This window comes from Populus alba, chromosome 2 (genome assembly GCF_005239225.2).
Source record: "Populus alba chromosome 2, ASM523922v2, whole genome shotgun sequence".
Classification (NCBI taxonomy): Eukaryota; Viridiplantae; Streptophyta; class Magnoliopsida; order Malpighiales; family Salicaceae; genus Populus; species Populus alba.
Window position 1 is genome coordinate 17,267,259 of NC_133285.1, and position 27,333 is coordinate 17,294,591.

At 38.0% G+C, this 27,333-nt stretch overlaps 1 protein-coding gene and 1 pseudogene across 1 annotated transcript; both read left to right on the forward strand.

Moving 5' to 3' along the window:
- The first annotated feature begins 1,284 nt into the window (after positions 1–1,284).
- On the forward strand, positions 1,285–10,897 carry LOC118032009 (G-type lectin S-receptor-like serine/threonine-protein kinase LECRK3; annotated as a pseudogene).
- Positions 10,898–13,117: 2,220 nt separating this feature from the next.
- LOC118032018 (G-type lectin S-receptor-like serine/threonine-protein kinase LECRK2) lies at positions 13,118–15,810 on the forward strand. Its single transcript, XM_035036576.2, has one exon. It carries the CDS (start codon positions 13,337–13,339, stop codon positions 15,704–15,706), a length of 2,370 nt encoding a protein of 789 aa, XP_034892467.1. The 5' UTR covers positions 13,118–13,336; the 3' UTR covers positions 15,707–15,810.
- Positions 15,811–27,333: the final 11,523 nt, after the last annotated feature.

The following is a 27,333-nucleotide window of genomic DNA, read 5'->3' on the forward strand; positions in this document are numbered from 1 at the left end:
AACATTATATCATGTGATATCATCTAATATTTTTAAAGAATAATATAAATAAAAATTTAAATTCTTAACTAATAATTATTATTTTAAATTGAATAATAAATCACTTTTTTCGAGTTATTTTTTTCTCCGTAATTTAATAGAATTTTCTCAAAAAAAACTAGAATATATATATATATATATATATACATAAAATTTCTTGGAACCAGCCACCTTTTGAAAGGGTTTTCCTCTCCAAGATTTAGTGGAATTTTCCCAAAACAAAATCTAGAATATATATAAATTGTTAGGATTTTAGAGATTTTCAATAAAGAAAACTTTTATAATTGAAGTGGTCAAAAGAAGGAAGCTTCTGATTAATTTCAATGACATTATCTATTGGTCTAAGGCGTACAACTAATAACATGTCTTTTTCGCATGGGTTTATCACGAACTCCTTTCTTCGCGTTAATATATATTGGAATATTCGACCATTGAAAATTACAACCACCTAATGTTTGACTCTTTAATGCTGCGATAAGCTTTTTCTGAACAAGTGAACAGGAAGCTGCTATGCCTTTTCCTCCAGTCAAATGATAATTTATTTCATTTTTTTTATATATAGTTTACCGAACGGGATTTAACGATATAACTCAAGCTAATTCATAATAATATTATTTATTTTTTTTTAAAATTAAACAAGGTTTTTATATTGTTGATCAGGTCGCAGGCTTTTTTATTAAGTTAATTAAATCTGATTGAATTAATTTTAATTAGTTTATTTTAAAAAACTAAGCAAAGTTTGGTTTTGGGTTGGCAGATAAATGCATTGACTATTTAATAACTGGAAAATTTTGATATTAGTTAATATTTTTATTTTTTTATTTAAAATTAATATTTTTTTATGTTTTTAAATTATTTTGATGTGCTGATATCAAAATTAATTTTTAAAATATATAAAACATATTATTTTAATATATTTTTAAATAAAAAATATTTTAAAAAAATATCTATTACTTCAATTCCATACGAAAATCTCAAATACGCTGGAAACATTTGATACGCGGAAGGTTTTTAACATTAGTTTATTCTCAAGCATGAAAAAAGATTCGAAATTAATTGAAATCTCTTTATGAGAAGGGAAAAATCACAACCACATAAAGAAAGTCATGATTGCCATCTTCATTTGATACGCGGATGGTTGGAGATTCATATTTTCTTCCAACGGCAATACCCAGAATAAATAAAGAAGAGGACCTGTGCCCTAAAACATGCAATGTCTTAAAATATAGTATATATCTTCACATCATGGATTTTCAACTACCATATTGTTTTTTCTTCCTCCTTCTTCTGCTGCTGCCATTTTCTAGCAATGGTCAGGCTCACAGCAACATATCTTTGGGCTCATCTCTCACTGCTGCAACTGATAACCTTTCTTGGACTTCACCATCTGGGGAATTTGCTTTTGGATTCCAACAAGTCGGTGATGCTGGCTACCTTCTTGCCATATGGTTCAACAAAATACCCGAAAGAACCATAGTCTGGTCAGCTAATAGAAATGATCTAGTTCAGGGGGGATCAAGAGTACAACTTACCAGAGATGGTGAGTTGGTTCTAAATGATCAATCAGGCAGACAAATATGGAGTCCAGTTTTTGGTGGAAGTGGAGCCGCCGCCTATGCAGCCATGCTTGACACGGGAAACTTCGTGGTAGCAAGCCAAGCTAGTGCCAATTTGTGGCAGAGTTTTGATGAACCAACAGACACACTGTTGCCCACACAAAATCTGAATTCAGGTGCTCAACTAATTTCTCCCTACCTGGAAAAGAATTATTCAGATGGAAGATTCAAGTTCATTCTACAAGCTGACGGGAATCTCTTACTGTACACAACAAGTTATCCAAGAACTACCTCAAATGTTGCTTATTGGTCTACCCAAAGTTCTATTACAAGCGGTTATAGGGTGGTCTTTAACCAGTCTGGCTATATGTACCTTGTAGCTAGAGATGGTACTGTACTTAATCCTGTATTCTCTAATTCAGTATCAATCCAAGAACTCTACTTGAGGGCAACCCTGGACTATGATGGAGTTCTTAGGCAATATGTTTATCCAAAGACTGCTGCCAGTAGCAGAAGGTGGGCTATGGCCTGGACGACTTTGCCAAACTTCATACCCTCAAATATCTGCGTGGTAATTAGGGGACTAGTAGGCAGTGGAGCTTGCGGTTTCAACAGTTATTGCATATTAGGAGATGACCAGAGACCAAGATGCAAGTGTCCTCCTGGTTACACTTTCTTTGATCCAAATGATGAGAGGAAGGGATGCAAGAAAAACTTTATTTCACAGGCTTGCGACCATCCATCGCAAGAAGTAGATAACTTTATGATCAGCGATATGCTAAACACAACTTTCCATATACTGATTATGAATATTTTATTTCAGTGGACGAGGATTGGTGCAGACAAGCTTGCTTGAGTGACTGCTATTGTGCTGTTGCCACTTATAACAGCGGAGAATGTTGGAAGAAGAGAGGCCCTCTCTCGAATGGGGTAACAGATCCAAGTATTGGTTATAAATCCCTGATGAAAGTAAGGAAAGGCAACTGGACTGCGGGTTTGTAAATTGATAAGAGAAGAATAGAACTTGCTGGAATGAGAATTATTATTGATTGCATCGTATATTTATACAAGGATATATACAGTTATTCTCATCTACTAGGAATCCAACACTTCCTCGGAATTCATTGTCCTATTACATTAGGGAACTCATGTATAAGTTATTCATTCCTAATATATCTCTAACAGGATTCCTAACACTCCCCCTCAAGTTGGAGAGTGGATGTCCTACACTCCCAAATTGTGAATCATAGGAATGAAGACATCTTTTCCCAAGGGTTTGGTGAAGATGTTTGCCAATTGATGTTGCAGAATGGAACATGTCTTGTATCACAGAATCATCTTGAATTTTGTCTCTGATATAGTGACAGTCCATCTCAATATGTCGGGTGCGCTCATGAAAGACTGGGTTGGCTGCAATGTGTAATGCAGCCTTGTTATCACAATATAGCAACGCAGGTTCATGATGTAAAAGGCCTAAATCCCTCAACAGACATCGGAGCCATGTCAACTCACAACATGCTCCTGTCATTGCACGATACTCTGCCTCTGCAGAGGAGAGTGAGACTGTTTTCTGTCGTTTTGATCTTTAGGATATCAATGAGGGTCCAAGGAACACACAATAACCGGTGGTAGACCTCCGAGTCAGTGGGCAACCTGCCCAATCTGAGTCTGAATAGGCTCTTAATTTGTAATCAGTGTGTGAAGGAAATAATAACCCTTGACTAGGTGCCCCTTTTAGATATCGGACGACCCGGAGAGCAGCTTCCATATGAAGCTTCCGGGGTTGGTGCATAAATCTGCTCAGAACATGCACGACATAAGTGATATCTGGTCTTGAAACTGTCAAATAAATCAATCTACCAACCAATCTTCTAAAACGACTCGGATCTTTGAGCAAGTCGCTCTTGTCCGATAATTTTAAGCCACGTTCCATAGGTGTATCGATAGGGGCCGCACCCAACAATCCTGCATCCTCAATAATTTCCAATGCATATTTACGTTGAGAAATGAAAATGCCGTTCTTAGAAGCTGAGAACTCTATACCAAGGAAGTATTTTAAGGGGCCAAGATCCTTAAGGTGGAAATGGCTATGCAGAAATTTCTTTGTCATAGCGATACTGTCGGGATCATTTCCAGTAATCAAAATGTCATCAACATATATTAAAAGGGCAGTGAAGGACTTATCTCGTTGTCTGGTGAATAGAGAGTGGTCGGCTTGAGATTGTTTGAATCCAGCAGAGCAAATGGCTTCAGAGAACTTGGTGAACCATTGGCGTGATGCTTGTTTCAACCCGTATAAGGATTTATGGAGATGGCATACCAAGTCTTCCTCCCCCTGTCGAAGAAGCCCTGGCGGCAGAGACATATAAATCTCCTCTGATAGTTCACCGTGGAGAAAGGCGTTGTGAACATCCAATTGGTGGAGGGTCCAACCGCGAGCTGTAGCCAGAGCAAGCAAGCAACGGACATAAACAATTTTGGCAGTTGGGGAGAAAGTGTCCTGATAGTGGATACCCTCAAGTTGGGTGAAACCCTTAGCCACCAAACGGGCTTTGTATCTCTCCACTGAGCCATCAGCACCGGTGCTTGACTTTGTATACCCATCGACAGCCAATCAAAGTTTTACCCTGTGGAAGAGAAGTGAGTGACCAAGTACCATTATGCTGAAGAGCTTGTAGTTCAGAGAGCATCGCGGCCTGCCACTCAGGATGAGCAACTGCTTCTGAATAGGATTTTGGTTCCACGGTATGGCTAATTTGAGCAATAAATGAATGATGTGGAGATGTATATCTGTGATAGGAAACATAATTGGATAATGGATAGCGAGTTTACCTTTGTTCAGGACCTGGTGGGGGAGGAGGGTGATTGGCCGGAGAAAACATGTGAACAAACATAATCACGAAGCTTGACTGGAGGGCCAGTATGGCGGATGGATCGGTGAAGCGGGGTGGGTGCAGGTGTGTTTGGTGGGCTGATGTCTAAAGAGAGTGGGGTTGGCGCAATGGAACCTGGTTCCAAAGGGGGTAAAGTAGTGGAGGGTGGTGTTTGAGCCGAAATGGTGGTGGAAGGTGTGTTGGAGCAATCAATGGGATCAGTGTCAAGGGTAATGGGTTTGGGGCGGCGTGTGTAGGTGCGTAGAGTGGTGGGAGGTGGGGAAGAGTGTGTGGTTGAAAGGGGAATTTGGGTAGGCATGGGTGGTTGTGGTGAAAAGGATGGTGGAAAGGGAAAGGAGGTGGTGTCGGTATGGATTAGGGGAATGGGTCCAAGAATGTAAGGTGGAGAGGAAGGAGGGTGATGGGTAAATGCATAAGGAAAAATATTTTCATGAAATATGACATCGCGGCTAGTAAAAAAATTTTTGTTTGATAAATCAAACAATTTATAAGCTTTTTGACCGGGAGGATACCCAAGAAAAATAGAAGGGATGGAACAAGGAGCAAATTTATGGGTAATGCGAACATTGGTAGCATAAGCCAAACAACCGAAGACACAAAGATGAGAAAAGGAAGGTGATTTGGAAAAGAGAAGTTCAAAAGGGGTTTTGAAGGAGAGGACAGGAGATGGAAGGCGATTAATGATGTGAGTAGCAGTAAGGGCACATTCCCCCCAAAATTAGGTGGGGAGGTGAGCTTGAAATTTTAAAGCTCGAGCTACTTGTAGGATGTGACGATGTTTGCGTTCCACAACCCCATTTTATTGAGGTGTGTAAACACAAGATCGTTGGAAAATAACACCATTATTGTGAAAAAAAGTGCGAAGTGATATAAATTCTCCCCCATTATCACTTTGAAAAATTTTAATATGAGCTTCAAATTGAGTGATAACATAACGGAAAAATGTTTTTAGAATGGATTGCGTCTCACTTTTATGTCTCATTAAGAAAATCCATGTGAAACGTGAGAAATCATCAACAATAGTGAGAAAAAAACGAGCACCAGAAATGGAAGGGTGTCGATAAGGACCCCAAATGTCACAATGAATTAATGCAAAAGGTTTTGTAGAAGAAATTACACTAGAATGGAAAGGTAAACGACTATGTTTTGCCAAAGGACATACATGGCAAGTATTATTGGACTGAATGGAAAAATTTAAAAAATTTTGAGCAATGAAGCGTAAACAAGAAGGTGATGTATGACCTAAGCGATTATGCCAAAGGTTGGTGGATGAGGTGATGAGATTGCAAGTTGGTTGATTGATGGTGGAGGTTTGTTGAGACGTATGTTGCTTCGTTGCCAGAGCCACCAAATAGTAAAGTCCGTTATGTTGTTTACCCAAAACCAATCGTCCTCCTCATAGCCAGATCCTGCAATAGACACCAATAAGGAAAGAAGATTATTGAGCAATTAAGGTCTCTTGTCAAGCGACTGACAGATAACAAGTCTACTTTGAATGTAGGGACACACAACACATTGTGTAAATAATAAACAGAATTAATGGGTAAAGATCCCTTTGCCACAATGTCAGCCTTTTCTCCACTGGGCATTTTAGTACCTGGTGGTAATGAACATTTGGGTGTGCTTCTCAGTGAATAATTTAGAAGATATATGATCTGTTGCGCCGCTATCGATGATCCAATTACGGGAAGTAACTTTAGACAAACCTGGTTTAGTTACGGCATTCGCATGAGGACTAGAACCTTTAGCTTTATTGTCTAGCAGTGACAAAAGTTGTTTTAATTGATCCTGTGAAATACCGATAACTGGTTCCTCATTTTCAACTGTGGACACATGATTGGCTATGTGTTTATTGTTATTGAAACGCTTTGATCCTAACCCATATTTTGTCTTTGGATGACCCGTTGGATACCCATGTAATTGATAGCATGTTTGCACCCAATGACCCGCTTCTTCACAGTGTGTACAATAAGGACTCCCTCTGCCAAAGGTTGGGCGTCGTCTATCTTGTTGAAATCGTCGTCCTCGTATCACTGAATTCCCTACCGATTTCTCTTGTGACCTGAATCCTTGTGGGTTATATGAGTTGTCGAAGCGCTCTGATCTCCCCAATCCTGCACTGAGATGTTCAGTTGATCAATTGTTGCTATTACGGACTGCCATGGCAGCACTACCATTGGGATCATCACCTCCTGTATACGTTGAGCTTAGGAGGCGCTGTTTTTCTTCTTGTGAGATGGAGGAATATGCTTGGCGTACTGAAGGAAGAGGATTCATTAGGAGGATTTGTCCACATATGGCACTGTAAGATTCATTTAATCCCATCAAAAATTGCATCAATTTTTGTTGTTCTTGCTTCGTTCCATGTACAGTGTCATTGTAGGAGGCTAGTTCATCCCACAACCCCTTCAATTTTGTGTAATAGGTAGAAACTGATAGCTGCTCTTGTCAAAGGCAAGCAATGTCGCGCTGAATTTCAAAGATGCGAGGCGCATTGCTTTGAGAAAATCGCTCATGAAGGTCTTCCCAAACTTCATGAGCAGTTGAATAATATATCACACTATCTGAGATTTCTGGATTAAGGGTGTTAATAATCCAAGAATGAACCATGTCATTGCACCGGGACCAGGCTGCATGTTCTTTAGGATCATTGTCTTCTGAGGGAGCTCTGATCGAGCCATTGACAAAGCCCAATTTGTTTTTGGAGTTTAAGGCCAATGTCATTGCTCTTTTCCACGTAGAGTAGTTATCTCCATTTAAGGGCTTTGAGATTAAAATTAGTCCAGGATGATCTGAATGATGAGTAAAGAAGGGGTTTGAGAGATTTGCTTTTGTAATATCCATGCTTTGAAGGTTTTGTGTTTTCTGGGTTTAAAGGATGGAAACAGAGAAGATAAAAGACTGATGTGGAAGGGGAAGCGAAACAGAGAATAGATGAAAATATTGATAGAGATAATTAGCCCTGCTCTGATACCATGTAAATTGATAAGAGAAGAATAGAACTTGCTTGGAATGAGAATTATTATTGATTGCATCGTATATTTATACAAGGATATATACAGTTATTCTCATCTACTAGGAATCCAACACTTCCTCGGAATTCATTGTCCTATTACATTAGGGAACTCATGTATAAGTTATTCATTCCTAATATATCTCTAACAGGATTCCTAACAGGGTTCAAGTGCAAAGAAGAGTGATCGATCAACTTTAATCACAACAGGATCGGTGCTTTTAGGTAGCTCCATCTTTCTAATTGTTCTCTTTCTGCTAGGTATCTACGTGTTCTTTACTCGATGGAACCAACAAAAACAAAAGATGGTACCGGAACTCCATGTCATGCCAGAAATGAATCTGCAGAATTTTACTTACAATGAGCTGGAAACAGCTACAGGAGGATTCAAGGAAGAACTTGGTAGGGGTGCTTTTGGAATTGTTTACAGAGGGGCACTAGCCAACGAAGACAAACCGCTAATCGCCGTAAAGAAATTAGGAAAGATGGCCGGGGAGGGCGACACAGAATTCAATACAGAAGTGAAAGTTATTGGCAGAACAAATCACAAGAATCTGGTTCAACTTGTTGGATTCTGTAACGAAGGGCAAAATCGCCTTCTGGTCTACGAGTACATGAGCAGTGGCTCCTTGTCCAACTACATATTTGGATATTCAAGGCCTAGTTGGCACCGAAGAATTCAAATTGCTTTCGGTGTAGCCAGAGGGCTCCTTTACCTCCATGAAGAATGCAGCTCCCAGATAATCCATTGTGATATCAAGCCTCAAAATATCCTCCTCGACGAATCTCTTAACGCCAGGATTTCAGATTTCGGACTAGCCAAGCTGTTGAAGACGGACCAAACCAAAACAACAACAGCAATCAGGGGTACGATAGGGTATGTTGCTCCTGAATGGTACAAGAACCTGCCAGTGACAACCAAAGTAGATACCTACAGCTTTGGCATTCTCTTGCTGGAGCTAGTTTGCTGCAGAAAGAACTTTGAGATTAATGCAATGCAAGAAGATCAGATAGTTCTTGCAGACTGGGCATGTGATTGCCTTAAGACGGAAAGTTGAACCTTTTAGTAGAGAAGAAGATGAAGAGGCAATGGAAGACATGAAAAAGGGTCGAGAGGTTTGTGATGGTTGCAATTTGGTGCATTCAGGAAGATCCATCTTTAAGACCTGGAATGAAGAAAGTTGTGCAGATGTTAGAAGGAAGTGTTCAAGTCTCTGTTCCTCCTGATCCTTCATCATTTATCAGCACAATCTAAATATTTTCGTTAGCTACAAGTAATAGCTATTAAACTCTAACTAGAAGTTTACCGTGACAAAGGGTGGGATTTTAGGTGCAAAAATAAAGAAGCTGCAAAATAGAATAAAGAAATGCAATCCCATTACTCATAATAGATAGAAAGATAGATAGATGCTTCATTAAAATATGATATATTTAATTATCCTGAAAAGTTTATTTCTTCAGACTCCCATTAATTCTTCCATTAAGTACCCTCTGCACATGAAATCACAACACTGGGACTTCAAAGATTAAAGCTGGTATACATTATTCAGGCCTGCAGGATTTGATTCCATTTTAGTTGAAAAAATCAGAAAGAAACAAAGCCTTTGCCGGCTTCCAAACTCATTTCGGTCAACTACAACACTCAACATAAGTAGAGAAAGGGTTGTGAGCTTGCTTTGAGCACTGAAATTTCCTGAACAACATAATCTTCACACCATGGGATTTTCACCACCATATTGTTTCTTCTTCTTTCTTCTTCTGCTTCTGCCATCGCTTCCTAATGTTCGACAGCTTTTCCGAACTCGGATCAGTATGCATGTCAGCTGAGACCAAGCAACACAGCATTATGTTGCTGTGTTTTCTATAGTTTTATCTATTAATTTTTTTTAATGTATTCAATGGACATAGAAAGCGTGTTTTCAAGATAGTCCGGAAAAAATAAAAAACTGGTTTTAATTGGCGTATGAGATGGTTAAAAAATATCTTTTATTATAGAAAAAACACAATTGCATGCCAAATTCAATGTACCGTTTCAAAATCCTTCTCAATTAAATCAGTATGACAAAATGTCAATATAGTCAAACATAGATTTGCTTACGAGTTGGGCCTGTAACTTTGAATCTTTCAAATTTTATCCTAATCCAAAAACTCAGTAAAATTTCCTCAAGAAAATAGATACAAAAACTAACTTGCAGTTCTATCAGAATTTAAAATACAACACTTGGTTTAAGTAACATTAATTTTTGCGTTTGAAATTATATTTTAAAAGTACATTTGGCTTAAATTCATGGTTTTTTAGTATTTATTTATTTATTTTGATGTACTGATGTAAAAAAAATTATTTTAATATATTTTTAAATAAAAGATATTTTTTAAAAACATTATGCATCATATTTTTTAAAAAAATTGTCACTACTTTGTAAACCTAAAGTAACTTTCACTCAATGTTCTATAAGGTACAAAAGGAAAAAAATAAATAGTTGTTTTTTTTCAGGTCATGATCAAGTAGGCTTTAAGAAATTTAAAACGATTTGTTGGTGACGAATTATTTTAGACAAAATACCTGGGTAAAAAGGAAATATATATCGAAAGAGAAATATGGACTGAGAAATTTTCCAAGCATCGTTAGTATCGACAACAAAAAAAGTCATTGTTATTCGTGTATCAACATAGGAATTTAGCCAAACTATATGATTTTTTTTTATGAGAAATATCTGATTTCATTGAACGCCATAACCTAGCGGTGAGAGATAAGCCCAAAGATATGTTGCTGTGAGCCTGACCATTGCTAGAAAATGGCAGTAGCAGAAGAAGAAGGAAGAAAAAACAATATGGTAGTTGAAAATCCATGATGTTGTGTGCTTGCTCAGGAGAGCAATTCAAATTTGATGAACCACAGCAGTCACCGGAGTCTCTGGCAACGAGGGATTTCTCGGCGAGTGGGCTTTCGTTGAGGACAACAGGAGACTGGGAGTCTAAACTTGAGGATATGGCAAGTAGGTAGCCACGAGGGGGAATCAAGAGTACAACTTACGGAAGATGGTGAGTTGGTTCTAAATGATCAATCAGGCAGACAAATATGGATCCGTCCAGAATCGGGTGGAAGTGGAACCGCCTATGCAGCCATGTTTGACACGGGAAACTTCATGGTAGCAAGGCAAGCTGGTGCCAATTTGTGGCAGAGTTTTGATGAACCAACAGATACACTGTTGCCCTCACAAAATCTGAATTTAGGTGCTCAACTAATTGCTCCCTACCTGGAAAATAATTATTCAGATGGAAGATTCAAGTTCATTCTACAAGCTGACGGGAATCTCTTACTGTACACAACACGTTATCCAACAACTACCTCAAATGTTGCTTATTGGTCTACCCAAAGTTCTATAAACATATGAAATTAACTAGAAAAAAAATTGAAATAACATCTTCAAATTAAGTTTAAAATTTTGAAACATACAAGCCTTTTTCTAAGGATTGATCATGTCTATCAAATCTATAAACATAATAAAGCAATATATATTCCATGCGATGAACATTCAGAACAAGGCATTTTTGTTTTGAAGTTTTGTATTAGATTTGAAGTAGAGATACATACTAATATAGTAAAAAAATCCACTGGCTCTCTTGTGATGATATATTTGCCTTTTTCTCTCTCCATTTTTTTTAAAGAATAAAAAATCATAAACATTATCATTTTCGTCAAGAAGAGGGGTGCACCTTGCCATTGCTTGGAATTGGCCGTGCCAGGTAGGGGTGTTCAAAAAAACCGACCAACCGATTAAACCGAGAAAATAGAGAAAAAATTAACCGAAAAAACCGAACCGATAAAAAAACCGAATAAACCGATTAAAAATTTTAAAAAAACCACCCGGTTCGGTTCGGTTCCGGTTTTAAAAAACTTAAACCGATTGAACCGAACTAAATCGAACCTCCCTTCCCTTTGGAACGCATTTCAACAATTTAATTGACTTATTTCAACAATTTAATCTGCCGGCCCCCCCTCCAATACCTTTCCAGCCCACTCAGCATTCCCCTTCCCTTTTCCCCAAAACATTTGACCCCACTCACCCTCCCCCTTCCCTTTTCCCCAAAATCTTTCCAGCCCACTCACCCTCCCCCTTCCCTTTTCCCCAAAAGTTTTCTTTTATTTTATTAGTTTCGGTTTTTCTGGTTTCTTAGGCTAAAAAACCGACTCGAACCGAACAAAACCGGTTCGGTTTGAACCGGTTTTCGGTTCGGTTCGGGTTATATTAACAAGAAATGGTATTTTCCGGTTCGGTTGAATTTTTATGTTAAAACCGGACCGAACCGGACCGTGAACACCCCTAGTGCCAGGCATGTTAGTACTTTCGCGTACAAAAAGAAGATTGAGTACTGGATTTCCATTGATTTTTAAAAGCTTTTACTAAATCAATTCCACATTGGGTCCATTTTGCAATTTTTAAGTCTTTGGATCCATTCATTTATTGCCCTGGTCCCAAGTCTCTGTTGAACAAACGACTTCCACCGTTTCAAACACCAATGCTTATGTGGTTCATGTTCAATATTCTACCTAATCTTCATCGAAATTTACCATTTCAATAATTTTTTCAATAACATGGACTTGGTCCACCATATGTACCATTGCCTCCTTCAATTAATGAAAAGTACCATATGGACCTTGAATGCAGCTGTTGGGATTTGAAAAGTCTTTGTGTCCAAACCTTCAATTAATGAAATTTGTAGTCTGGAAGCAAGGAAGTTGGTTTCCTAATACTTTAGTTTGACTTGAAAAATTTATAATATATTATGAGAGTAAATCTCATCTAATCATTTAGCGGCCAGGAGTTGTAATCATTCTTAATACAACCTAATGATTTAAGTTTCTGACCTTAAATGATTTTTAAAATATAAAAAATGAGACAAGAAAAGCACAAGCAACAGTTGTAGAAAAGAAGAATCTTCATGGCTAATTGATGATTGTGATGAACTTGAAGAATCCATTATACCTTGTTTCTTTAAACAAAAAAAAACACAGAGGAATCGAACTACGGATTAAATACTAGTTATAACGGTAAATTTTTTATATAACTTGTTTGAATTTTAGAGATTTTTAATTAAAAAAAAAGTTGTAGCATAATCTTAGATCCAAGCAGTTAAAACTATGTAATTGGAGTGGTCAAGAGAAAAGGAAGCTTCTTATTAATTTCATTAGTAATATTTATTATACAATAATATAAATTATATCTTAAAATATCATTAATATCTTAAATTTTTTTATTAAACTAGTTATTTGATATAATACCAAAATTGTATTAGTTAAATTATTATTTTAAATTTTTGCTAATTTCCTTTAACTTTTAAATTGAATTTATTCTTTAATATCTCTTACCATCAAATAAGTTATTTTTCTCGAGTCCTTTTATTTCTCCGAAAAGGACCATGATATATAACTTTTTTAGAAACCAGTTATTTAACGATATTAAGTATGAAAACACTTCATTTTTGCATTTCTTTCTCCAAGTTCTAGTTGGATTTTCTCAGAAAGACCAGGGTTTTAGAGATTTTCAATGAAGAAAATTTGTAGCACATGCAATCCTAAATTTGTAGACTTATTGCTAATAATTTCTCTTTTTTGAACACCCCTTTCTTCACGTTAATATTGGAAAACTTGACTATTGATCAGACTCACAATTTTCTAATGCTTTACTTTTACTTCATTAATTTATTCATTTCATACGTACGCGGATAGTTGGAGACTCATATTTTATTCCAACGCCAATACCCAGCATAAATAGAGAAGAGGGCTTGTGCCCTAAATCATCCAATGTCTTAAAAAACAGTATCTTCACATCATGGATTTTCAACTACCATATTGTTTTTTCTTCCTTCTTCTTCTGCTGCTGCCATTTTCTAGCAATGGTCAGGCTCACAGCAACATATCTTTGGGCTCAGCTCTCACTGCTGCAACTGATAACCTTCCTTGGACTTCACCATCCGGGGAATTTGCTTTTGGATTCCAAAAAGTCGGTGATGCTGGCTACCTACTTGCCATATGGTTCAACAAAATACCCGAAAGAACCATAGTCTGGTCAGCTAATAGAAATGATCTAGTTCAGGAGGGATCAAGAGTACAACTTACCAGAGATGGTGAGTTGGTTCTAAATGATCAATCAGTTTCTGGTGGAAGTGGAGCCGCCTATGCAGCCATGCTGGACACGGGAAACTTCGTGGTAGCAAGCCAAGCTGGTGCCAATTTGTGGCAGAGTTTTGATGAACCAACAGACACACTGTTGCCCACACAAAATCTGAATTTAGGTGCTCAACTAATTGCTCCCTACCTGGAAAAGAATTATTCAGATGGAAGATTCACGTTCATTCTACAAACTGACGGGAATCTCTTATTGTACACAACACGTTATCCAAAAACTGCAGTAAATTATCCTTATTGGTCTACCCAGGATTCTATTGGAAGCGGTTCTAGGGTGGTCTTTAACCAGTCTGGCTATATGTACCTCGTAGCCAAAAATGGCTCCATGCTTAATTCGGTATTCTCTAATCCGGTATCAATCCAAGATTTCTACTTGAGGGCAACCCTGGACTATGATGGAGTTCTTAGGCAATATGCTTATCCAAAGACTGCTTCCAGTAGCAGAAGGTGGCCTAAGGCCTGGACGACTTTGCCAAACTTCATACCCTCAAATATCTGCGTGGTAATTAGGGGACCAGTAGGCAGTGGAGCTTGCGGCTTCAACAGCTATTGCATGTTAGGAGATGACCAAAAACCAAGATGCAAGTGTCCTCCTGGTTACACTTTCTTCGATCCAAATGATGAGAGGAAGGGATGCAAGAGAAACTTTATTTCACAGGATTGTGACCATCCATCGCAAGAAATAGATAGCTTTGAGATCAGGGATATGCTTAACACAAACTTTCCATATACTGATTATGATGATTTTCTTTCAGTGGACGAGGATTGGTGCAGACAAGCTTGCTTGAGTGACTGCTATTGTGCTGTTGCCACTTATAACAGTGGACACTGTTGGAAGAAGACAGGCCCTCTCTCGAATGGGGTAACAGATCCAAGTATTGGTGATAAAGCCCTGCTGAAAGTAAGGAAAGGTAACTGGACTGCCGGTTCAAGTGCAAAGAAGAGTGATCGATCAACTTTGATCACAACAGGATCGGTGCTTTTAGGTAGCTCCATCTTTCTAATTGTTCTCTCTCTGCTAGGAATCTACGTGTTCTTTACTCGATGGAACCAACAAAAACAAAAGATGGTACCGCAACTCCATGTCATGCCAGAAATGAATCTGCAGAATTTTACTTGCAATGAGCTGGAAACAGCTACAGGAGGATTCAAGGAAGAACTTGGTAGGGGTGCTTTTGGAATTGTTTACAGAGGGGCACTAGCCAACGAAGACAAACCGCTCATCGCTGTAAAGAAATTAGATAAGATGGCGGGGGAGGGCGACACAGAATTCAATACAGAAGTGAAAGTTATTGGCAGAACAAATCACAAGAATCTGGTTCAACTTGTTGGATTCTGTAACGAAGGGCAAAATCGCCTTCTGGTCTACGAGTACATGAGCAGTGGCTCCTTGTCCAACTACATATTTGGATATTCAAGGCCTAGTTGGCACCGAAGAATGCAAATTGCTTTCGGTATAGCCAGAGGGCTCCTTTACCTCCATGAAGAATGCAGCTCCCAGATAATCCATTGTGATATCAAGCCTCAAAATATCCTCCTCGACGAATCTCTTAACGCCAGGATTTCAGATTTCGGACTAGCCAAGCTGTTGAAGACGGACCAATCCAAAACAACGACAGCAATCAGGGGGACGAAAGGGTATGTAGCTCCTGAATGGTTCAAGAACCTGCCTGTCACAACCAAAGTAGATACCTACAGCTTTGGCATTCTCTTGCTGGAGCTAGTTTGCTGCAGAAAGAACTTTGAGATTAATGCAATGCAAGAAGATCAGATAGTTCTTGCAGACTGGGCATGTGATTGCCTGAAAGAAGGAAAGTTGAACCTTTTAGTAGAAGAAGATGAAGAGGCAATGGAAGACATGAAAAGGGTAGAGAGGTTTGTGATGGTTGCAATTTGGTGCATTCAGGAGGAACCATCTTTAAGACCTGGAATGAAGAAAGTTGTGCAGATGTTAGAAGGAGGTGTTCAAGTCTCTGTTCCTCCTGATCCTTCATCATTTATCAGCACAATCTAAATCCTTTTTGTACACATATATATATCCAGAAACTAAGGCCAATGAATGTTACCTATCTAGCCTGCATTGAATAATCTGTAGTTCCTTGTATTGAATAATCTGTAGTTCCTATATTATTTCAGGCATCATGTGTTAGTCGACCTTGCACAATAAGACTTAAAACGCATGCTTTCAATTATTATTTTTTCTTTTTTTGTTCACGAGTAATAAACAAAATAAAAGATTTAAAATGAATATAAAAGCAAACCGAATATAATTAGATATTTTTTTCTTGATTTACTTTTAGGATGTTATATTATAAAATTCAGGATGTTAAATATAATTTCTCAGCAAAAAAATGAAAATCAATTTTTTTTTTAATTACTTTTTCAGATATTTTTAATTAAGAAAAAACTTGTAGCACAATTCTAAATCCTAGAAGTGAAAACATTATATCTTGTGATATCATCTAATATTGGCCTGGAATGATATAAATAAAAATTTAAAATCTTAAATAATAATTTTTGTTTTTAAATTGAACAATAAATTACTTTTTACGAATTATTTCTTTGTCCGAGATTTATTAGAATTTTATATATATATTGAAAGGTTTTTTTTCCTCTCCAAGATTTAGTGGAATTTTCTATAAAAAAAATAATCTAAAATGTATAAATTGTTAGGATTTTAGAGATTTTCAATAAAGAAAACTTTTATAATTGAAGTGGTCAAAAGAAGGAAGCTTCTGATTAATTTCAATGAAGTGGTCATACTATTCTTCTTTTGATGCCACAATCAGACAAAAACAAAACCACTAGCACCGACTGATCCTGTGTTGAAATTGCTCTTTGATGCTGCTTTTTTAGGACGAAGTATGGTTCAAGTTAAGCTGCATTATTGGGTGAGGAAATTAAGATAAGATAGGATAAAACAAGGTGAAATCGTACTTATTAATCAATAATATGTTTTTTAAAATTAATCCCTAAATGGATATGATAATTATTGCACGTCACTCGCGTGGTGTTTGTTTACTTGGTTCGTTAGGAGTCACCACCTAATATTTAATTAAAGGCTACTAGAAAACCTGAATGTACTGGTCTTCTCAAATATTCACAGGGACTGGAAGTCCAATGTCCTAACAGTTTATATATAAAACAGAGAGAGGAAGAGGGTTGGAAATGCAATTTCATAGTTAGTTTTTTTCTTTTTTCTTTTTCAAGAAGGAACCATCTTGTTTGTCACAAGCCGTGCACAGAAGAGGAAAAACCGATAACATGTTGGGTATATCAAAAGGGCTAATACAAAAGAAATGGTTTCATGTTGTAGTGAAATGGTTTTTATTTTATTATGTGATAAAAAAATATAAAAACCAATCTCTAGTCAACTCAACACGAAATAATGATAAAGTTTAATAAAAATTCAATATCAAAGAATATAATTGAAAAAAAAAACCATAAAAAATTAAAGGGACAAAACAACCAAGAGCGTGAGCTTGAAATAGACAAAACAAAAACCACTAGTACCGCTAATAACATGTCTTTTTTGCATGGGTCTATCACACAGTCCTCTCTTCACGTTAATATATATTGGAAGAGTTGACCATTGAAAATTACAATCACCAAATGTTTGACTCATTAATGCGGCGATAAGCATTTTCTGAAGACGTAAACAGGAAGCTGCTATGTTTTGTCCTCCAGTCAAATATTGATAATTTATTTCAGTTTTTTTATAGTTTACCCGACCGGGATTTAGCCACATAACTTGACTCAATTTAGATATTATTTTGTTATTTTTAAAAAAATATTATTTTAATTTTTTTAAAATTAAATAATATATTTACATAGTTGATCAGGTGAGGGTTTTTTTTTTTTTATTAAATCAATTAAGTTAACTTTTACTAGTTTAATTTAAAAACTAACTGGTTTAGTTTCACAGATAAATATAAAAATTTGATATTAGTTAAAATTTATTTACCAAAAAGAAAAAAATCATAAAGACAAAGAAAGTCTTTGCCATCTTCATTTGATACGCGCAAGGTTTTCGGCATTAGTTTATTCTCATGCATGAAAAAAAGATTCGAAATTAGTTGAAATCTTATCTTTATCACAAGGGAAAAATACAATCACATAAAGAAAGTCTTTGCCATATTCATTTGATACCAAGTCAATTCAGATATTTAATTTGAAATCTAACTAGTTTAATGCAGATAAATGCATTGACCGTTTAATAACTGGAAGGTTTTTAGCATTAGTTTATTCTCATGCATGAAAAAAAGATTCGAATTTATCACAAGGGAAAAATACAATCACATAATTGGATTTTTAATTGAATTTATAGAGGATTTGAGTGAAAGAAAATTTGATTTTTATGTCAATTTGGGCTTTAATTAGAAGAAATTTAAGTTCTGGGGCCAAGATATATTTTTTAGGAATTTATTGGGTCAAATCAGGGGCTTAATTGCATAAATATTGAAGTTTAATGGCCAATTAGGGGTTTAATTGTGAAAATCCGAAACCAAGGACCAATTTGGAAAAAGCGGGTAAATATAGGGGGCTGTTTTGAATTGATTCAGGGGCCTAATTGAAGAAATTGAAAGTTTATTGATCAATTAAGGGTTAAATTGCATAAATCAGAGGCCAAGGACCAAAGTGAAAAACGCGGCCAACAAGAGGGACGGGTACCGAATTTGGCAGGGATACAATTGAAATGAACAAGAAATGATGGAGGGTTGATTTGAATTTTGGCCCATTTAAATGAAACGACGCGTTTTCTTCAAAACGACGCCGTTTCATACATAAAAAAAAAATAATAAACACCGAACGGTGCCGTTTTGAACGACACTGTTCATCTTCCTTCTTCCCCCCGTTTGAACAGCAATAGAAGACAAAAACCATTTTCAAACCGTCCCGCCTCTCTCTCCTCGCCCCCACCACCACCGAACGAGTCAATGGCCGACCAGCCGTTGCGTGATTGAAGGCGCACTAGCAAAAGGCACCTGCTCTGTTTTTTTCCCTATAAATAGAGAGAGACCGAAGGAGAGAGGGGGACCGGAGGAGAGACAGAAGAGAAAGACCGAACGAAATAGAGGGGAGAGCAGTAACAAACCGAAAACAAAGAAACCGAAACCGAAAACCAAAAACAAACGGAGAAGGTACAGAGGGAACCACCGAAAATGAGAAGAAAAGAGGAGAGGGGGAAGAAATCTCTCTCGCCGCCGTTCGAACCGCCACAGCACCACCCGGAGCCACCGTACGCAAGCCACGCCACCGCAGCTCCACCAGCGACCGCCTCCACGCCAGGTACCCATTTCTTCTCCCCTGCATTCTTTTCGTGGCAGTCTTGCCTCCTGCATGTTGCATGCAGGAGGCGGGGGGGAGAAAAATAATTCTCCCCCCCCGCTGGGCTGCCAACGTCGGGCCAGCCCGATGCTGGCCCAGCCCCTGCACGTCTAGGTCGGGCCTGGCCCAGACTGAAGAAGAATTTTCGGTTGGGCCGAGTTCGGCCCCACCTTTCCTTGTTGGGATGAGTCCGGCCCGTTTATTAGGGCCGACCCAGCCCGAATTGTTTTTATATTATATATTATATATTATAATATGTTATAATATATGTGTATATATATGTATATATATAAAAAATATAATAATTAAAAAATATATATTTTGAAAAACATCTTAAAAAATATTGTTGATTCTTCTGCATATTTTTTGTCAAAGTGGTTTAATTTTGGTTTGTATTTTTTATATCGTAAAGATACAAAACCAGTGTTAAAAATACCCGGTTTTCGTCAAAATATCAAAGATTTTCAGAATAAAAAATGTTTTTGCTTTCAAAAAAATTCTAAAAAATCCCTAAAAATGTTGTTGATTTTTCTGCATATTTTTATCAAAGTGGATTAATATTGGGTTGTATTTTTATACCGTAAGGATACAAGCTCAGTATTAAAATACCCGATTTTCGTCAAAGCATAAAAAAATTAATATTTTCCAAAAATTGTTTTTGTTTTAAAAATACGGCCTAGTCTCTCCAATATATATATATATATATATATATATATAAATATTATAACATCATATTTTCACACAACAAAGGAAATTTTCAAAACAATATATGTATTAGCATGCATTTTGGCTTTAATAACCAGTTTATTCAAGCCATGAGAACTAGGCCAATATTTCAAAAATTCAAAAAATCTTTTTTTGTTTTCTGTTAGTATTTGGGATTACAAATTTATACGTAAAACGTATTCTTAAATATTATTAATAAAATTTTGGTATGGACGTTAGAACGGTTAGGATTTTACCCGATAAGATAAAGACCTTCTTACCGAGGAGGATTTTTCTTAAACCATAGACAGATCAACAACTAGGAAAACACAATAACACCTTAGTTTTTATCAGACAATAAAACAATGCAGCTTACCTTAGGTAGGGCGTATTTGGGGTGCTAATACCTTCCCTTTACGCAACCAGTCTCCGTACCCGATCTCTGAGACCTGTTAGGGTTTCTAGTGACCAAAATACTAGGTGGCGACTCCAAAGAACCAAATCAAATAAAAAAAAATTCGCCAGTCGAACCCGCAATTGGATTTTTTTGGGGTGCGACAACGACGTTGAAAATGCTAAAATGACGAAAATATATTAAAAAACATATTTTTTTGATTTTAATTGTTTTTCTCTATTTTTGAATTTTTGTGAAAATTTATCAAAACATGGGTCAAAAATTGGGTAGCAACAGATGCCCCCTCTTTACAATGCTTACGAAGCAAAAATCCTCAATGTTTTGCATAGTAAGCTTTGTAAAGAAAAACTTGTCTTTCTGTCTACTTAACTTGCTCAATATCCACTTCATCTAAAAACCTTACTCTGTTTTTTTTTTTCTTGTCGTTCTCTCTTTCTCTCTCAATTTGATTTTCATTGTTTTTCTCTTTTTCTCAATTTGCCTCTCATGGGAACACACACTTCAACAATGGTTCCTCTATCAAACACCCATCAAATTGTGTCGTGGAAACTTACGAACACAAACTATCTCTATTGGAGAATGCAGATGAAGCCATATCTCTTTGGTCAAGGTGTTTTTCACTTTGTTGACGGCTCCTTGTCGTGTCTTCCATCTCATATGATTGATGCTTCGGCTGGTTCTTCCTCTGCCATCAACCCTTCTTTTCTTCTTTGGAAGCAACAAGATCAACTTATTTTGAGTGCTCTACTCTCCTCTCTCTCCGTGGATGTTTTGCATCTTGTAGTAGATTGTTCTACTTCACATTGTGTTTGACGCACGCTTGAGAAGGCACTTGCCTCTCCATCTAATTCCTGGATCATGCAACTACATGGCTCCTTTCAAGACCTTCGGCAAGGTGATGCATCAGTTAGTATGTATATGCAGCAAGCCAAATCGTTATTTGACGAATTGGTTGCTGCTGGTCGCCCAATGTCTCTTGAAGATTTCAATCTCTATGTGTTTCGTGGCCTTCACGGTGAGTTCAAAGACTTGGTAACTAGCCTCATAACCAAGGCCGAACTGCTATCGTATGCTGATCTTCATAGCCATCTCCTTACCCATGAGTTTCTGCACAAGAATTCCTTTCACTCCATTGCTGTCGGTTCATCCTCTTCACCTCTATTGTCTTCTTCTTCTCTGCTGCAGTAGCCACCATTGCTGCCAACACCTCATATTTCTGCTCATTATGCCATGACTAATCATAGCCAAAACAGGGGACGTTATAGGGGTAATTGGCGTCCCAACAACAACCGATTTCAAGCCCAAAACAGAGGCCACTCTGCTGCAGATTGGAGGCAGAATCAGTGGATGAACAGGCGCACCTCTACTGTAGATTTCAGGACGAATCAGGGGCAATGGTCTTGACATGTACGCTGCCAATTATGTTCCAATCTTGGCCATTCAGCTCTTCAATGCTCTTAGTTTCACAGCAGCACACATCAGCCCTCTGCTCACCTTGCTGTTGCGAATGATTCTGTTGCAACAACTTGGTTTCCCGACACCGGCGCGAATCAACATGTGACGCCTGACCTTGCAACTCTAACTGATTCTGCTCCTTATCTTGGTAATGATTTTTTGCATGTTGGTGATGGTAAGGCCCTTGACATATCCCATGTTGGACATACTACTTTATATTCCCCAAAACGCTTGTTTACATTAACTAATGTTCTTCGTGTGCCTCACATTACCAAACCGTTGTTATCTGTACGTCTAGACGATCTTTTACTCAATGTCAAGCATGCCCTTTAGGCAAGTCATCCTGTTTGTCATTACGACCGACGGGTCACAAAACTTCTACCCCACTTGAATTAATTTTTAGTGATGTTTGGGGCCCTGCTCCAATGTTTTCTTCTGATGGTTTTCGTTATTTTGTTATCTTTGTTGATGCGCACACTAAATATATCTGGTATTATCCACTTGTTGCGAAATCTGATGTATTTTCCACGTTTCAACGTTTTCAGACACTTGTTGAGCATCAGTTTTCTCTTAAAATTAAATCTGTTCAAACTGATAGGGGTGGTGAATATCGAAAATTAAATAAATTTTTTCAAACCATTGGTATTCATCATCGATTAATTTGTCCTCATGAACAAAATGGCAAAGTTGAACGTCGTCATAGACATATTGTCGAAACTGGCCTCACCCTTTTAGGCCAGTGTAATGCCCTATTGCGTTTTTGGAACTATGCTATGGAATCATCGGTATATCTTATTAATCGCATGACTACTCATGTTCTTCAAAATAAATCTCCTTTTGCGTGTCTGTTTCATGGCACTCCTGATTATAACTTCCTACGTACATTTGGGTGAATTTGTTTTCCATTTTTATGTCCATATCATGTTCATAAATTAGATTTTCGGTCTTCTCCTTGTGTGTTTTTAGGCTATAGCTCGTCTCATCTTGGTTATCAGTGTCTTGATTTAGAGTCTGGTCGTGTCTGTTGTAACCCATTTTTTGGGTCCCCACATAAAAAATAATAAAATACAAAAAAAATTCAAAAACATATATTATCAAAAATATAACAGTGAAAAAAAATGCCAAAGCGTCCTAAAAATGCTCAAAAATTGATTGAGGATGTTCAAAAATATAAAAATTAAAATTTGACAGTATATCATTGACTGATGAGAGCCCCGATGATAAAGAAAATTCAATTTGAGGAAGAAAAGTCCAAAATCAGAAGTTTATGGACTCAATTAAATTTTATTGAAGGTTTAATTGAATTTATGGAGAGTTTAATTGCAAGAAAAATTGATTTTGGAATTAATTTGACCTTTAATTAGAAGAAATTAATTTTCTGGGGTCAAATTATAATTTTTGGAAGTTAAATTGGTCAAATTAGAGGCTTAATTGCATAAATATTGAAGTTTAATGGCCAATTAGGGACTTAATTGAAGAAATCTGAGACCAGGGACCAAACCGCAAAACGCGCCCAAATTGAGGGCCTTCTTTGAATCTGACGTGTTTGGCGCCAAAATCCATTTAAATGAAACGACGCGTTTTGGGAAAAACAACGCCGTTTCATTCACTGTTGCAACAAAAAAAAAAAGAGAGAAGACCGAAACGGTGCCGTTTTGAACGGCACCATCATCTTCTTCCCCTGGACACGCAGCGAAGCAGGGGAAGAAGATTTGTTTTCTGCTTCTGTCACCGCCATGTTCTCTTTCAAAAAGACGCCGAAAAGGGACACCCACTTGCCCCGCTTTCCATGTATTAAGGGATGGTGGAGGGGCGGCAGCACAGTGGCTGCCCCCACACGTCCCCCTCCCCTGTTTTTGCCTATAAAAACAGGGGAAGGGGAAGAAGAAAAAAATAGGACAGAGGGAGAGAGAAGAGGGAGACGAACCGAGAGAGAAGAGAAGAGAAGAGAGAGGGCAGAGAAGAAGAAGAAGAAGGAGCAGTAGAGAAAACGAAAAAAACAAAGAGAGAGAAGGAAAACGCAGAGCCACCGCCGGCCTCCGCCACCATCGCCACCGTGCCTACGCCGCCAGCAGCATCGCCACGACGTCACCGTAGGTAATCTCTCGCCGCCCTGTCGCCTTCTTCATTTGCTGCCTCCATCGTTTGCATGTAGAACGTGAATTAATTCACGTTCTGTAGCTGAAGAGGGCTGGTTACTGTGCTTAAGCACAGTAACCAGCCCATTTAGGAATGGGCTGGGTTGGCCCAGCCCACTGATATAGGCCGGGTCCGGCCCATTTCAATTTTTTTAATTTTGTTTTTTTTCTTTTTCTTTTACAATTTTTCCAGCACATTTTTTATATCAATTTTGCTTAATATCGGTTTGTATTTTACATCGTAAAAAATATAAATCCGGTATTAAAATACCCGGTTTTCGGCAAAAACTTCCAAAAATAAAAAAACAACAAAAAAGAGAAAAAAAATGTTTTTGTGCATACGACCAAGTGTCTAAAAATCTAAAAATCATATCGTATTTTTCATATGTCAAAAAAACAATATTTTAGCATGCATTTTGGCTTTAATAACCAGTTTATTAAAGTCAAGAGAACATTGACCAAAATTTCAAAAACAACAAAAATATTATTTTGTTTGATTTTAGTATCAAGGATTATGAATTTATATGTAAATCGTATTCCTGATATTAAAAAAAATATATTTTCTTTTGACGACTTTGAGTAAGTTTTTTACCCGATAAAGATAAGGATCTTCTTACAGAGGAAGACTTTTCTTAAACCGTAAACGAACCAACAATTAAAAAACCACAACACGATTTTAGATTTTATCATACATTGAAACAATGCAACCTACCTTAGGTAGGGCGTAGTTGGGGTGCTAATACCTTCCCTTTACGCAACCAGTCTCCGTACCCGATCTCTAAAGACCAGTTAAGGTTCCTCGTAACCACAATACTAGGTGGAGAATCCCAGTCCATATTTTCACTTGTCTCTTCCTATTTGCCAGGAATAAAAATTCTGATTTTTCCTTGAGGGTGGATGATCGTCGCGCTGCCGCACACGTGCGAAAGTGTCTATGTCTCTCGTCATGTTCATTTTCATGAATGTGTCTTTCCTTTTAAAAAGTCTGAACAGGTAACAACAACCCCGGTTCCCCCCACTCCACCTACCTATCTTCCATCCTTGCATCCCCCTTCCTGTTTTCAGCCTATTCCTTCTCAAATCGGCAGAAAACATAACCCATCTTTGCTCCTTGCCGCACCTCCCCAGCTTGCCCCCTTGCCCGTTGATTCAGCCATATTGTCACCACGTGCTTGTCTTTCCAATGATTATTGTGCAGGAACAGGTTCTGAATTGCAGGATTTAGTAGCAGCACAACCCAGCACCTCCTCGGCTTCACCTCTTGGTCTGCAACTTTATGTTGACCTCTCCTCTTATCCCCTTCAGCACATTCCAGGTACAAGTACTGCTACTCCATGTCTAGCTGCTCCTAAACACCCCATGGTTCTTCGTCCGAGACAGCCCAAGACAGCGCTGACCACCACCACGGCAGCCACATCTGCTGCCTCCTTCAGTCGGGTAGCTTCTCCTCCCTCGCATGAGCCACTTATTTTTCCTGATGCTAACAAATATGAGGCCTGGCATAATGCTATGCGAGAGGAAATTCAGGCCTTACGCGCAAACAGAACATGGACTTTAGTGTCGTTTCATCCGTCCATGAATGTTGTTGGTAGCCGATGGGTCTACAAAATTAAACGCAGATCTGATGGTAGCATTGAGAGGTATAAGGCACGCCTGGTTGCTAGGGGCTTCACTCAGCAAGAAGGTATTGATTACTCAAAAACTTTTAGTCCTGTTATCAAACAGGCAACGATACACTTAGTGTTCTTCATCAGCTTGACATTCATAATGCATTTCTAAATGGAGTCCTTGATGAAGAGGTTTACATGAAACAACCTCCAGGTTTTGTTGATTCTGCTCTCCCAGGTCATGTATGTCGATTGCATAAATCTCTATATGGGTTAAAACAGGCTCCGTGGGCTTGGTACACTCGTCTAAATGACTTCCTATTATCCATTGGTATTATAGAATGTAATTATATAGGAAATATTGTAGTCATATTCTTATGTGGTAATCTCCACCTTTACTATTGTATATTGCCCTACTCATATATATAGAAAGGGTTGGCTAACCTATTAGGTTAAGCCTCCTAATTATTCTCAACTTGGTATCAGAGCCTCCTAATATTTTCTCTCTTTGCAGCCGGCCCTAATTCTCTCCCCCATGGACTCTCCTCCTGCTGCCGTTGATCCAATCTCTCCCTCCACCGGTGATGCATCATCACCGGCCAGCCCTCTTCCTGCTGCTGGCTCTGCCGTTCCTCTGCCTCTTATGGGAACACAATCTACAACAATGGTTCCCCTATCAAACACCCACCATGTTGTGTCGTTGAAACTTACGAACACAAACTATCTTTATTGGAGAATGCAGATGAAGCCATATCTCCTTGGTCAAGGTGTTTTTCACTTTGTTGACAGCTCCTTGCCGTGTCCTCCATCTCATATGATTGATGCTTCGGCTGATTCTTCTTCTGCCATCAGCCCCTCTTTTCTTCGTTGGAAGCAACAAGATCAACTTATTTTGAGTGCTCTACTCTCCTCTCTTTCCGTGGATGTGCTGCATCTTGTAGTCGATTGTTCTACTTCACATTGTGTTTGGCGCACGCTTGAGAAGGCACTTGCCTCTCCATCTAATTCTCGGATCATGCAACTACATGGCTCCTTTCAAGACCTTCGGCAAGGTGATGCATCGGTTAGTATGTATATGCAGCAAGCCAAATCGTTATTTGACGAATTGGCTGCTGCTGGTCGCCCAATGTCTCTTGAAGATTTCAATCTCTATGTGTTTCGTGGACTTCGCGGTGAGTTCAAAGACTTGGTAACTAGTCTCATAACCAAGGCTGAACCGCTATCGTATGCTGATCTTCATAGCCATCTCCTTACCCACGAGTTTCTGCACAAGAACTCTTTTCACTCCATGGTTGTTGTCACACCCCCACAAAAAATTATAAAGGCACGACATCGGCTGGCGATTTTCGTTGTGTTCTAAGGATTTGGTTCTTTGGAGTCGCCACCTAGTATTTGGTCACTAGGAACCCTAACTGGTCTTTCAGAGATTCTAAGGCAAGGGACTGGTTGCGTAAAGGGAAGGTACCAGCACCCCTAATACGCCCTACCTAAGGTAAGCTGCTTGGTGTTTGGTTTGCTCCATAGTCTATGGTGTTGGTGTCTTCTAAACCCGTCAATTTATTTTGGACAGAAATCTAAGGAGATTCCATGTGCTATAAAAGCTCATTTTTCCTTTAGTATTTCAAAAGTCGGTGACTCGTAAATCGCAAGGAAAAGAAGAAAAAAAAAACGAAGAAAATTTCACAGTTACATAAAAAAACAATTTTATACTTTTCACGACTCGTAAACCGTGGAGAAAAAAAATTAAAATTTTTGAAATGTTCTCGATCGCAACCAAAGCTTCTTTCAAACATGTGCGTTGATTTATTACTCCCGATAATATTTTGGATGTTCGTCCTTTTAAGGATTTCTTCATCCAAACATTAGCGGTGAACAATAACCACAACTTCTCCTCCCAAAATAAGATTTTTTATAGTTTTTGGAATATTTGACCAATACCCTTTGGAGTTTTACAAACAGGTTGTAAAATCCACAAATGCAAGAAAATGATTTG

Bases quoted from the DNA above. Each gene is read 5' to 3' on its own strand.
- LOC118032018 (XM_035036576.2), top strand. From the start codon at position 13,337: ATGGATTTTCAACTACCATATTGTTTTTTCTTCCTTCTTCTTCTGCTG.